The sequence below is a fragment of the Bactrocera latifrons genome, unplaced genomic scaffold, assembly GCF_001853355.1.
Source record: "Bactrocera latifrons isolate USDA-ARS-PBARC rearing strain unplaced genomic scaffold, ASM185335v1 scaffold_111, whole genome shotgun sequence".
NCBI lineage: Eukaryota > Metazoa > Arthropoda > Insecta > Diptera > Tephritidae > Bactrocera > Bactrocera latifrons.
The window spans coordinates 380779-395562 of NW_017534531.1; the positions used below are offsets into that span (position 1 = coordinate 380779).

General features: G+C 38.6%; 1 protein-coding gene across 1 annotated transcript in view; it reads left to right on the plus strand.

Moving 5' to 3' along the window:
• LOC108974024 overlaps nt 1-14784 on the plus strand; it is a gene marked incomplete in the record, with an annotated part of 296862 nt that overhangs the window by 186048 nt on the left and 96030 nt on the right. The window contains 2 exon segments of the mRNA XM_018941597.1: nt 7414-7741; nt 7952-8089. Of these exon segments, the coding sequence (XP_018797142.1) occupies nt 7414-7741; nt 7952-8089 (466 nt within the window).

Here is a 14784-nt window from a genome sequence, read left to right on the forward strand (position 1 = left end):
CTTTTTATTGATTTCTGCATTTTGGCATGCTTTTTCTTACACCACAATTTACTTTAGTTTCTGTTTTTGCCGTTTTTCGCATTCTGCACACAGCCGAATAAAGCTCAACCCACAGCTGTCATAATTTCCATGTACCGTTCAAAGTCAGCTGTCTGCTTGTTGCATTCTGCGCCACATTTGTTTTCGACTGCACAATTTCTTGCGTTTTTGTTAATTTCATTTGAAATCRATTAGTTCTATTTTCAACTCTTGCCGCTCGTGTGTGTTTGTGGCGCTCTGCGTGCAGAGATAACGCACTCGCACTTTTATTTTTTTACATTTTGCTGTTGTTTTTGTTGTGTCCAACTTATCGTTGCTCCCGAATCGCGCAGCAATTGAACAACGAAAGTGCTGCTTTTTTTCATTCTTGTTTTTTTTATCAAATGTGTTTATTAGTAATTTTTGTAAAATATTTCACATTATTGACTCAGTCTAAACGAAACTACGAAACGATTAACGTATGTTTAGTCACAAGAATTTTATTTAATTAAATATTTTCGCCGCGCAGTTCGTGCAAGTGTGTGTGCTTATGTGTGTGATTTTTGGCAATTAAATGTGCGCAATTATTTATTTTTGTATCGAAATAATTGTAAATCGTTCGATCACCGATCTCTGCTAGAAATATTGCCAATACGAAAGCTATATATTTGTGCTTGTGAGGAAGCGAAACGCGTTCGAATGCAATTAAGTGCAAAGTTCGCCCAGCAGTGTTTGCGAGATCATTAGTGATATATTGGAAATAAATACACTTGCATGAAGTGTATATGTACAATATATATACATATGTGTTTATAATATATGAATTGCAATATTTTTGTGCAATAAATATTGGAAAATATATACATATTTTGAATSTATCGTAAAGTCACATCATTGCAGCTGTTGACCAAACGTCATTGGACATTTTTTTCTAAATAAATCTAGTGAGACTGWGAAATCACTAAATTGCTTTAATGATTATGTAACTTAAATTATATCTAGTATATCCCGAAATCAAAAATCTCTTAACCTTTGATATATATCCATATATATCGCTGATAACCTTACTAACTTTACGTTCTTAGAATTCTTATTTTTGATATTGATTTTCTTGGCATTTCTGGGAACAAAGACTAAATACTTTCTTTAAAATTGCTCTCAAGGTCCCATAATACTTTCAGTTAGTTAACTTATTTACACTTATCTTGAAATCTATGCTTTCATATATATTGTAAATATCTTCGATCATCTAGAGTTCCAGCACTTGGAAAAGTTTTCAGCTCTACTTTACATTTCTATATTAAAACAACCTAAGGTTTATTTCGGTCTATCTTGGGTGTCAAAACTTGGAGAAACTAAGAAACTAATTTGTGGATATTAAAACAAAGCAAACCACAATTAAACTGAGACTACTTTCCGGTCAATCAGTTAATCAGTCTTATAGATGGTATACCAGCCATAAAATTATATTCCAACCATTTATACGGGGTATCTCACTCCATCCTAAGATAATTGTATCATAGAAAGGAAATTTATTTGGATTCCAGTTCACTTTTTTTGATCTACTGGAGTACCCAAAACTGATTTGGTCTGACTTTGCGCACCGTTTGACTAGCGTTTGCCCAGCTCACGAAGGAGCCAAGAACCATCGCTAGTAGGAAGAGTACCAAACTGAGTACCAAAAAATTATATTCCGTTAGCCTAAATCTGTTACAATCTGCCCTTCTAAGATTAAGAGTGTAAAACAAATGATATTTATTTGGTTCCAAGTACAGTTAAGTTTTCCTAATCTACTGGACTTTAAAAAATTACTTAGTCTATATATAATTGTGTACGATGACTGAGCTCATGAAGGACCAAAGATCCATGGCTAGAGCGGAAGAGTACAACTGAGTACAAAAAATTTATGTTCCGTTAGCCTAAATCTGTTAGAATCTGTCACTCCAAAAATTACTGTCTCAAACAAAGGACATTTATTTGGTTTCAAGTTCACTTAAGTTATCTTGTGCTACTGGAATACCCAAAATGGGTTGACCTATAATAATTATCTTCCATGGCTGACCAGCATTTGCCGGGCTAAGGATGGTCCAACGATTCCACACTAGATAGCAAGAATACAACAAAATATCAAGAAATCATATTCCGATAGTCTAAATCTGTTAGAAGATCGCATTATATCAGAATAATTGCATCAAAAAACTAATTACAACAGACTACAGTTCATTCCCAAGCTGATAAAATTGGTTTAAGCGTGCGCTCTTTAGCTAACTCATCGGATTTATGGTTTATCAACGATTCGGCTGTGGTATGTCATCAAGCAAGTCTGAGAATTAAGTATTCTGTTGGTATTGACAAAAAAATCATATCCTATTTAATTTTGAGCGCACTGTCAACGAGTTATAAACAAATCTCAGAACTTTCTTCACTGTACCTAAATGGTTTTAATTTTCGGAGATAGCTAAAGGAACTTTGAACTAACAGTCGAGCCTCGGTAGTGACATTATTAGGTTCATAAAGTCTAGAAATATCAGCTTATTTTTTACTAAGAGTCAAGCCCCGCAATTTGTTCGCAGTTCGAAGTTCTTAGATTCGTAGAGGCTAAGTGCCTGTTTCATATAAAATAGTCTACAGGATATTGAGTTTTGTCAAGGATCTCTTATTTTTCAAACTAAAAATATTASGATTGCAGTAAATACTTAAGTTTTGAGCTTCCACTTTTTCATCTTTCCCTAGTATATATTTTCTAATTGCAGCAAAATCACGAAAAGACTGCGATATATTCACGAAAATTGCGAAGAAGACTGCGATCTATTAATCGAAAAATAACAAAAAAAAAAAAAAAAAAAAAAAAAAAAAAAAAAAAAAAAAAAAAAAAAAAAAAAAAAAAAAAAAAAAAAAAAAATAGACTGTAATCTGTTGCGTTCTCTGAAAATTTTGAAATATTAAAGTTTTTCGAATTATTAGCTCGAACATATTAGCTTATAAAGGTTTCGCTTGGAAATACTGAGGACTTTAGCATTGCGCCAGAAGCTTAGGTGACTCTTAATAGCTTTTTATTTGAGCCAACCTTGACCTTCCATATTAATAATTATTGGCCATGTATTTCTGCAGAGTGCGAGGTAAATAATGCTCATTTTGTGCTCTTCACTTTCTTTCACTGCAGAGATTTGTTCGTGTCTTGCGCTCTTACTCACTTGGACCACTCAGAACATTCGTTTGCTTACAGTTATGACACATGCTGTTTTGCTATTAAGATTTCGTTGCCTCGCGCTTTTCTCGAGATATTTATAAGTTTTTAATGTTTTTGTTTTGAGTGTTTTCTTTTGTTTTCTTGGTTTTTTTTTTTTTGTTTTTCACAAAAATGACACTTGCAATTTAGTGTCATTTTCGCCTAGAAAAGCACAATCGTATTAGCCTGCCAAATGTGTAATTCAGTGTAGCCGAAATTGCCAAGAACAACGCGCACACACGAGAACGCGCCGACAAAGCGAACTCACGCGACGCAACGCGAGCGCTCCACTTGATTGGACGCGAAAATTTTCCTATAGAAGTGCACGAATTGTGTGTTTTTTTTTTTTTGTAATTCATAAATGTTTGTGTTTAGGAAATGCATAGGGCAGCGCGCAATTGCAACGAACTTAAAATTGAAACGAAAATCAAAAAAGAAAACGAAACGATTTCCCAACTATTTACGAAGATCGCAAAATTCACCAAGAGCGACACAACAACAACGACGTAGAATAAGTGAGCTTAAAGTTGATAAAATTACTTGCAGTGTAACAGCGCCAATGGTATGCGCGCAACAACAAAAGCAATAGTGAAACGTCACATAAAGACAAAAAGTTTACCGAAGCGTCACTTATACATATTTACATATACGCGAAATCACAATAGTTATAAGAATAAAAAAATAAAAAAAAGAACAGCGGTTAGTTGGCGCAGTTACTGTGAAARAGCATATAACTCACGCTGGAGAAGTTGCGCGATAAAATGTGGTTCCGCCTCTCGGGTGGCGGGACTAGTAGTGCTGGCAGCGGTGCTGATTCCACCGATGATGCATCACCCACACAAAGCGGCAATCACACGCTGACGGTGCGCAGTTCGACGGGCGGCAGTGAGCCATCACGTTTTGAAAAGTTTCGACGTGCCAGCTTTCGACGCAAATCCACCGGTCATATGCCGACACGCAAGCGTTCCAAATCACCGCATTTCATATTGCAAGCAGACAAATCCACATCATTGGAGGAAGCGGACGAGGATGCGGAGAAGGAGCGACTTGCAGCRTCAACGGCGCAAGAACGCCTAACGGACAATGCAACGACCAAAGCGCTGAAATCCAGCGGCGCTGGCTCAACACAGTCATTGCACCGCAGTGAAGTGGATATTTTATTGAATGGACCTGAGGGCGAAATCCGAACACTGCATGTACTTAGCGATCCCAAACCGGAGCATAAGAAAGCGACACTCAAGTCCATTAAAACGGATCCGCCGAAGCGCAAGTTCTATAAACATTTCACTTCCTCGACGGCGCGACGCCAGGGCTCATTGGAGAACGCCGAGGTGCCACCAACTGCAAACACGCTTGCTAGCTTGGCTGAGTTTACACCCAAAAGCGCATTGAAACCACGTAGCGCCGCGGCGCCAATGGCAGCTGGCGGCAAGTATAGTGATGATGAGGACTACGACGATGACTTGGACACCGACTCTACCGACACGGATGACGAAAGTAGTGATGATGCTGATGCTGACAATTTAACGCCCAAACGTGGCAATGCTAAAGAGAAGAAGATACTACTTACCGATCCGAAGTACAAGCATAATCGCATTGAGAAGAGTTCGTCCAAAACGAAGATGAGCGAACTGGAGAAACGTGARAGCTTGAAGCGTTCACGTAGCGCGCGCAAACTGGCAGCAGCCGAACGTGTAGCAGCTGCTGCTGCGACGAAGTCGGGCGMTGCAGCAGTGGCGAGTGCTGAGGAGGCGGCTAGTAGCAGCAGCCCGCTAAAGAATAAGGATAAACGCGCCGAGAAGGAGACGCCTCAGAAACATGCACGTGGCCATAATAATCTTAATTTGCATGCGCTCGTCAAATTCGTGATGAGCAACAAGAAATTTTTRAATAGTGACGAATTCACGCTCATGCGTCGCAAGTCAATCTCAGAGACCGCCTCGACGGTTATCACTGTGGCGGCCACATGTAAACCCGTGCCGATTGCACTGAAGTACGCGCCCGAAAGTGTGGTCGCCGATGCGCCRAAAGAGCACGACGCCAAAGCGGAACGCAATGTGGTGCTGGTGAAGAAACAAAATYTTAAGAACTCATTTTGCGAACACTTGAATAACAACAACAACAATAATATTAATAATGAGTGTCAAAGTCATGACGAATGCATGCAGCTTAGTGATAAAGAGAAAAAGAAGAAGCTCAAGAAGCAGAAGAAGAAATCAGTCGAGCTGGAGGAGAGCGCCAATCGTGAAATCTACAAATACATTGCAGAGGAGGACACGCAGAAAGCGTTGGACGCTAAAGTCAAGCGCAACAGCTCGAACAGTTCGAAGAGTAGCAAAAGTAGCGGTAACTTTGAAGATGAAGCCTTCTACTCGTGTGACGAGTTAGAGCGGGAAGAACGTGCGCGCAATAGCCGCAGTAGTGGTGGTGTTGGCGGTGCCAATAGTCGCGGTGGCAGTGTAAGTGGCGTGGAAGYATCACCCGATTCCAATACGTCCGGCTCGATTTCATCGAACACATCGAACACCTTATCGCCCACCATTTTTGTAACGACTGACGAGACGGGGACGCAAACAACAGCAACCAATACCATTGTCAAGCGTAAAACATCTTCCCCATCTCTCACATCGAGAGTTGCGGCCAAGATTAACGAGAAGACGAATAATTATCGTAATCGGAGAGCGGTCGCAGCTGCTGCGGCTGCGGCGGCCAATAAAGTGGCCAAGAAGCAACGCAAAGGGCAGGTGTCGTTGAYGACAGCCGTCGGAGGTGTTGGTGTAACTGCAGGCGCTGGCGCTGGAAAACGTGCCGAATACTACAAGCAATTAAGTGTTGGTGAGCAAAAAARTTCAAAAGTGTTTAAGAAACGYGAGCAAAACAGAGTAGTACTTTTTGGGTAAACTTTGGTATAAAGTTTGTGGTAGTCTGTGCCGCGTTTAACTTGTTTAGTTTTATTGCAGTAGCGTACTAAACATCCTAAAAGTTACAGCAGTATATGTCTTTATCTCTCTTTTGACACTGAGGCTTCTTACTGAAATATTAAGTTTGCAGATCTTTCGGCTACTCACACTGGTCGTCGCGTGGACCTCGCCAGAGTTCTTTCTGTCAAAGTAGTACTAATATGGAGTATTTTTTCTTGTGTTTTGTGTCTACTGAGATTTGCATACATCAGTAGAACCCTTAAGATCCTGCATTTGCTTGCTATCAGTCTTCACTTGGATGTGGTAGCTTGGCGGCCTTTTTGCTCTATAAAGAACTCAGTTACTCTTTAGGATATGAATGTTATAGGCGTTCTCTCCTTTACATAATTTTTGGGATCTTTGTATTCTGGAACAACTTGATTCATGCAGAAACATCCTTAGCATTTTAAATACACCTATCATAATCTTTCACCTGTCTAACGAGTTTTTCACAAACTGAAGAAATATTATGTTTCGACGTAAGAGCCTGCCCGGAACTTGAACCCATTAGTTGTATATTTAAAAAGTAAGTCTTTAGCACTTTCTAAAGGGACTCAAGAGCTTACAATGATGCTTAAGACTTTATTCTCCGATTACTGTACTCGTTATTCGTTTTGGATACGAGACGTAAATTCGAGAAGTCTTTCTATYCTGACAAAATAATATTAGGTTTCGAAGTCAAAACTTAGCAMGGACACCAACCCATTATAGCTTATAGTGGAGCTTAAGATATYATTCTMCGAGTTTTCCATTCCTTATTCCTTTCGAATATAAGATGTATGCGGTTAGATTCAATTCGAAAAGTCCTTCTGTCCAACGAGCTCTTTTCATTCTGATAAAATATTATTAAGTTTCGAAGTAATAAGCTACCACGGACACAAACCCATTAGAAGTACATTTAAAAAGTAAGTCTCTAGCACTTTTTAACGGTATTCAACTGTGTGATCCAAATGTGAATATCCGAAACTCTCGTTGGAGCTGAAGACTCATTTTTTTTTTTATTATGCTAGTAGAAAAGGGTGGGTTCTCTTCGATGCAAGAATGTTTAGCATTATAACTTTAAGTATATATTTTATATTTTAAACTCCATATCAATATTGTGTAATGCTTTTTTGATTACTTTTACAGTCCTTCCTCCAATATCATAGCAAACAATATCTCTTTATGTCATCACTAATTTGTACTTGCTTTCCTTTGCATTTACAGAACGCTTGCACACATCATCCATAGTACGTCAACCCTCCGATCGCAGACCGGATGCGGGCAACCAAGCGCTGCGCTCCAACGGCACAGCCGCCACGTCCGCCGACAACACAGACGACGTACAGCTACGTCTGCCGTCGAGCGGCGCATACCCAGCTGGCGGGCCGGGCGAAACTGGCGCTGGCATTGTTGGCAAGGGCGCAACGGGACGCAGTGCACGCGAATCGAATGTGCCGCCATCGAGCGATGCCACCGGCGACTTGGGAGGTACAGCTGCTGCCGATACGAGTGCGCAGGACGCAGCAGAAGGGAAAGATGCACGACGAGAACGGTGAGTTTTGTTTTTTTTTTGCCTACAGTTGATACGCTTTTATTGCTTTTATAATAATAATTTTGTTTTATGTTCTATTTTACCCCCGCTCTACACATAAACTCGTTGTTACGGCTGTCGRCTTGCGAAAATTTACATCCATGGAAATCGTAATCATAACAAATTGCATTTATTTTTAATTTATATATATATATGTGTGTGTGTGTTTAGTTTACATCAACATCATCAAAATAAAAGCGCTCCCGTCTCAGTAAATCGCTCCGAATCGTATAAGGAGCGTTTATCGCAAAAACGCAATCGCAATAGTCGACGCAAAACATCWGATCCTAGTCTGACGTCAAGGGCAAAGTGAGTACTTGCACATATTTACATACATATACTGACATACATAAAAAAATATCGTTGATCAGAAATTTTTTTTTTATTTTTTGTATATACAAATATACATACAAAAGTATGTATACATTAAATAGCTTGGTAACGGTTTATGCTCAAATATTACTGAAATAAGTTTTGAGGCGGAATAGCGATATTCATTTGAAGTTTTAATAGCGTCTAACTTTCAAAGATTATAATTCCTTAATATTCCACACTAAGCGAACTTACATCTGTATAGGAAGCGAGATAGCAATTATACGCGCTTTGCAAAACTAAGGAATTGGCCAAGATTTCATCAGTAAGGAAAATTTTTCTAAATAGCTGCAGCATTATAGTTTTGAACTCTTCAAGAATTTTGTCCGTTGCCTTTATGCGAAGTTGATTCACTCTATTTGGCTGTATATACAATCTGAAGAAGAATAATGCCTCTTTATCTATACTCAGCGTTCTTAAATATATCTAGATACTACGGCAGAAACTCGAAAATCTCTTCAAAACAAAGCAATTTTCCAAGGTTTCCTTAGTGATTGATTTTATACACCATTTTATACACAAATGTGGAATGAAAGTTTTGAATTTTCCTGACATTTCATCAAATGTGASTAACTGATTAGCTGGGGGTTTTAGATCAATAAAAATGCTGCAATTAATTCTTTMATTTCTGACGCCCTGAACCTATCATAAAACTACTTAAGTGCTATATTTCTAAATTYGCTATTTCACCTGGGAGTCTAAAATGAAATCCAAGGTCCTTGTTCTAACAAAAGCGGCACATTGAAGGAGGAAGTGTTGAGATGATCTTCTTCCAAATAGCTGATGCAGCTGGCATCCGGTCAGATACTCAATCTCACTGCATAAATCCCGGACATTGTCCAGTCAGTACTCCTACAACCACTGAGAGATCGACTTTACTGAGCGCGAAGAGTTCCCTGAACATCCTGCATAGCTGTTGGTAGTCGTCCAGCGTTTGCTGAACTGGTCTGAGGCCCAAAGGTACGGTAGTGAATCACAAGACGCCAGCGGAGCTCGTACTCGTTCTTATATTGCAGTTATGGAAACTTAGGTACCTATCAAGCTCATCAGCCTTATGTTTCAGAAATACGGCCGCGGCGAAGCACCTAAATCTGTCTAATCCTGAAATAAGGTAGAATGAGGAGTCAAAGATTATTATAGTGTAGTCGAGACATGGTTTCACTGTCCAACTATCGGGTCGGATAGASAGAGAAAGATAACGAGAGAGGAAGAGAGTGAGACAGAAATTAAAAGTGAGGGAAAGAAAACTTGTAGAATAAGATACATAGTAAAGAAATTTAAGTCGAAGTCTAAGTAAAGTAAAGAAGATAGAGAAAAAATATAATAAAATCGAAATAAAGAGAAAGATATAAAAAGTAAGGTAATTGAAAGCGAAAATATTAAATTGAAGTAACTGAGAGAGACACAGAGCAACAGACAGGAAGAAATGAAAAATATCGATGAAGGAAAAAGAGGGATAAAGATAAACCTATAGAATAAGAGGCCAACAGTAAAGTAATTTAAAGAGAAATTTTTATAATACAGTAAGTGAGATATAGAGAAATGTAGAAAAAAGGAGGAAAGATATTCATGAATAAAGGMAAATTTCATCGTATGGAAGGTGTAAGAGGGAGAGAGAGATAGAGAGTGAGAGTAAGAAAATAAGAAAAAAGAGAGAAAAGGAATACTATAKAATAAGAGAGCAAATGTAAAATAATTTAAAGCAATAGTAAGAGTAAGTAAAATTAAGAAAGAGATTGATGAAGAGAAGAAAATTTCAGAGAGAAAGGGAGAGATGTAATAGTATAGTAAGGGTGAGAGTGAGAGAGATGACCAATTAAAGATTAATGAAGAGAGACAGCTAGGGGTATAGAATAACAGAGAAAAATATTAATGTCACTAAAATAATTTTTAATTTTGTTGAAAAAAAGAGAAATGTATTGATTATGAGAGAAAAACAGTAATTTGATGCAAGAATTTCGAAGTAAAGTAAAGGAGAAAGATGGGAAAAGAGAGGCTAATGAAGAGAGAAAGAGATAAATGCGAGATTACAGAGCAAAAATAAAGCATAAATGTTACTGGAGAAGCATTTAACTTTTGTCAAAAGATAGGGAGAGAAAGATAAAGGTATAGATTAAGAGAGTAAAGGTGAAGTAATGAAATGCGAATATTTCAGAGTAAAGCTAGGAAGAGCGGGAGAGATATGGAAAAAGTAGGGTTAATGAAGAGAGAAAAGCGAAAGGTTACAATAAGAGAACGAAAATAAAGCATAAATGTTACCGAAATAGTTTTTAACTTTTTTCAAAAAAAGTGAGATAAAGGGGAAGGTATTAAGGAAGCAACGGAGAGGTTTGAAAAAGAAAGGTTAATGAATAGGGTGACGCGAAATGCTTCAATAAGAGAGCGAAAATAAAGCATAAATGTTACTGAAATAATTTTTTTCTTTTGTCACCAATCAAAAGACACTATCAGAAGACCACAGTTAAGGTGAAAGTAGAACTTGCTATAACTGCATTATCATTAATAATGTCCAAAATGAATATGTAAATAAGGCTTATTGAAATTGTATGCAGATSCGCGTTTCCACAATGAAAGAATATTAAAAGTTTCAAACCAAAAATACATAAAAACCGCGCTGAGAGTAATTACAAGCAGTAAAAACATGTGGCACAAARGAAACATTTTCATTTTCTTGACTTTTTTTTTTCCTAACTTTAGTACTACTTGACTTTTCATAGTTCAAATTTGCCCCAAATACCAAACTAACAGTAATTTGTCGCTTTTGTTTGCGTAGCGCACATTCTTCGCTACTGTGCCGGATCTACACATACACACGCTCACGCGTAGACTGCTCTGCCAAAACCATTCATGGCATTATCGCCATTTTTGCGTAAGACAAAATTTCTTTGCCAGCTTTTTGCACCTCAAATCGCTTGCACAAAAGCATATGTGCCACAACATAAACAGACTTTTGCTTCCGCCATAAAACCACAAGTGTTTGTGCCTCAGCCTTCCGCCGTGCCACAAGTCTTCGACAACTTTTCGCGCCTTCGCACGCTGCAACAACCGCAATGCTGACGGCACAATGCCAAGGCAACAATGACGCTGACGGCTGTTGTGATCGAGCTGTCGCCTCAGTTGTGCTGGCAGAGAAGCTCCAGCAGCGGAGCTTACTGTTTGGAAGACAAACCAAGCAGTTGTACACTGCAACTCGCTGATTGTTGTGCACTTTTGCCGCCTGCTTATGGTTGTTTCTGCCTGCTGCCGTTTAACCACAAAACCTAATAAACGTCGTTGCACCCACACASTCAGTACAGGTAAAATTGATATTTCTTTATTTCTGGTGCTGTGGCACGGTGCTGCTCATGTACTATATTTGCAACTTTAATGATTTGCTGAAAAATTTGTCACGCCCAGCCAGAGTGTGTGTCGAGAGTGTGCAGCAACACATAAACTGCACAATTTATGCGCAGGTGGTGTGTGTGTAATTTTGTAATTGTAATGTACGGTAATGTAAACAAATAAGTTTCCGGTAAACAGTGCGGTTCTTCATACAAAAGATATCCATTGAGACATTGAAATTTCCCGATATTACTTGTGGCATGTGGCAAGGCAAATAGGTAGAGGAAATGCGTAGGCAAATAATATTACTTTGTGTTACTCGGTGTTTGCCAAATAGAAAAGGAAAATAAATAACTTGAAAAAAAGCATAAACTCAAAAACATAGCTGTAGAAATTTTTTAGATTTTCCACCCGAACAGTTCGGGTCGAATAAAAAGAAATTTGTTTACTTCTTATCTTATCTTATCTTCTTATTTTTCATTAGTGTAGACATCGTTTACGTGGTTATAGACGAGTTTACAACAGCGCGTCGTTCCCGTTAGTCGTTTTTTCTTTCCGCTGTTTGGCGCCAATTTGRAGCTTCCAAGTATAGCTAGGTCCATCTCCACCTGGTCTTTCTAACGGAGTGGAGCTCTTGCTTTTCCTCTGCTTCCTCCGGCGGATACTGCGTTGAATGCTCTCAGAKTTGGAGTGTTTTCATCTATAGGACGACATGACCTAGCCAAACTAGTAGATCTGGTGATCTGGTAAACAGAGTAAATCCAACAGAGAATAACTCTGTTTACTYGTATATACTCAACTCATATATTAATGTCTAAGATCTAGTTTAAGTTAGGTCACAGGGCTGTTCCAAAAATCAATAGATCTCAATGGGGGCCGATATTTGTCTTTGGTGTTACACAAAAACACTCTAAATTGCAGCACCTAGAACGAAGAAGCGTTTGAACTTACCATAAATTTATTAAGGCGGTCAATAATAATGCCAGCCACCTGATTATATTCTCCAAAGGTGTGTCTACCGAGCTTTTTCCAATACAGTCTGGCAAAAGTGGGACAACAGAAGAGAAAGATGATTCCACCTCACCTTCCTACATGTAGCTTTGGCAAAGAGCTTTCGACAAAATATTTAACCGCAACGAATGTGAACTTATTTGGCAATGTCCTGTCAGATCATCTATGATTGCGGCGAGATCGACTTTACTAAACGCCAGTAGTACAGAGAATCTCTTACGGTTCACTCTGGGCCAGAAGGATCTCACTGTCGAACAAGCTCTAATTGTTGACCAGCACTTGTTGGGCTCACTGTAGGTTCATAGTTCAAGCGCTAGAACGCATGGGGACATCGAAAGACTGACTCGTTTCCACTCGAATGAAATTGGCGTTAGGATGTGCTCTGTAGCAAGCTTAACGACTTTGCAGTTATTTAGCACTCGATTTAGATCAAATGATTGGAACTAGGTTAAATTTGAAAAAAAAAATTTCAGTTTTTTTTGTCACTTTGAAGGTAATTTCAGAATGCCATTCATGTAGAAATCTTTGTCCCTATTGTCAAAAGCTGGGAGACTCCATTTTCACAAGCTTCTCTTGAGACACATTTTCCACCAGCAAAACTTTTCGCTTTGGATAGGAACAGTTAGTAATCACTTGGAGTCAGGTCCGGCCTATAAGATGAACGCTTAGGAACCTCTCACACAAACTACCGAAGCTTCTGGCTAATCACTATCAATGTGTGTGGCCTGGCGTCGTACTGATGGAAACAATTCCCCTCGTATTAAAAAGAAGTTCAAGTCAAATTGGATAATGGGACATCCGATGATCTGCTCCAATCTGATATATATTTAGACATATACATAAATGATCAGCATRATAAGCTGAGTCAATTYAGCCTTTTCCGGCTGTCGGTTTGYATTTAMCCAAGCSGACAGAGCTACATTTTTGAGATATCAATCTGAATTTTTGCACACATCCTTTTCTCACCAACATGCTCCTCACTTGTCAGAATCACCGATATCGTACCACTATATCATATAGCTGCCATACAAACTGACCGATTTCTACATTCATTTAGTCTTTTATAACCCTAGCCCTAGTGCAACGCTTTCGCTACAGTTTCCGCAAAGCTTTCAAAAATCAAATACACACTCTTAAGCTTTATGTGCGCCCTCATAACTTGCGTTCCACTAGCCACCCACACGYGTGTATTAAAGCTTCGCCATGCTTTCCCGCGTCTATTGAGTGTGAGTGTATAGTATAGTGAAGCTTTTTGCGTGCTTTCACGCTTTTCCAGCTTCCTACAAAATAGTGGTTTATTAAATACAGGTATATTATATTATACTGTGTTCGTGTATGTACGTGTGTTTCGTTGTAGCCGCTTTTTKGGCCGAAAATCAGCCAGCCGCCTTCCAAAAATTCTTCAGTTACAAATCTGGCGTTCACTCAAACGCTGCTGTTTTGCTTTAACAAACTAACTGTAAATGTGTTTCTTGGCGGGCGCTCGCGTTTGATTGTGTGTGATTTCAATATTCACGAAACAAAACAACAACAAAACAAAATATGCATATTTTTCTATAAAAATAGAGTGCATTTACAATTTTGTGCTTTTCTGTGAAATTATTTGCATTAACTTTTACTAAGCAAATTGGCGCTGAAATATTAAGCATTTTCAAATGTTTTCGTACAACAAGGCATATATTGTTGTTGTTGTCATTAGCTACGACGTTTAGCCGGTTGTCTTTCTGCGAATTCTTAATAAATGATGTGTCAGCGCGGAATTTAAAATCGCTGCTCCCCTAAGTGTCGCCGGTGGCATGTGCCAATATACTATGGCCGATTTCTGAGTTGATATGTGGAAAATTCAGTTAATTTCGAAGCAAGCAAGCAACATAAATTTGAGTTATTAAACGCGTGCGCGTGTGTGTGTGTGTGGCATTTAAATATTATATGCGTGTGTGAAAAATAATTATTTTTGCTTAATAAATTTTCTTTAATACACAATTAATGGACTTTTCAGCGCATTTTGGTGAGCGAAATGTACCCACAGCTCTTTGAGTATGTTGAAAAAATTATATCTGGGGGCGAAGGCATAAATATATGTATGTATACAAATGTGACTGTTTTTTAMTCTTGCAAAAAAATATTGCACAATTTCTGGTTGGGAGACTGCGAAAATCCATGCATTTCGACAATTTCGCATTATTCGAACGCATAAATTTGTAATTGACTAGGAAATGGGTTAAAGGTCCATAACCGAGAGTATAAGTTGTGAGTTTTCTTATGCTGCCAGTTGTTGTTGGTGGTTATGAGCTTTGTTT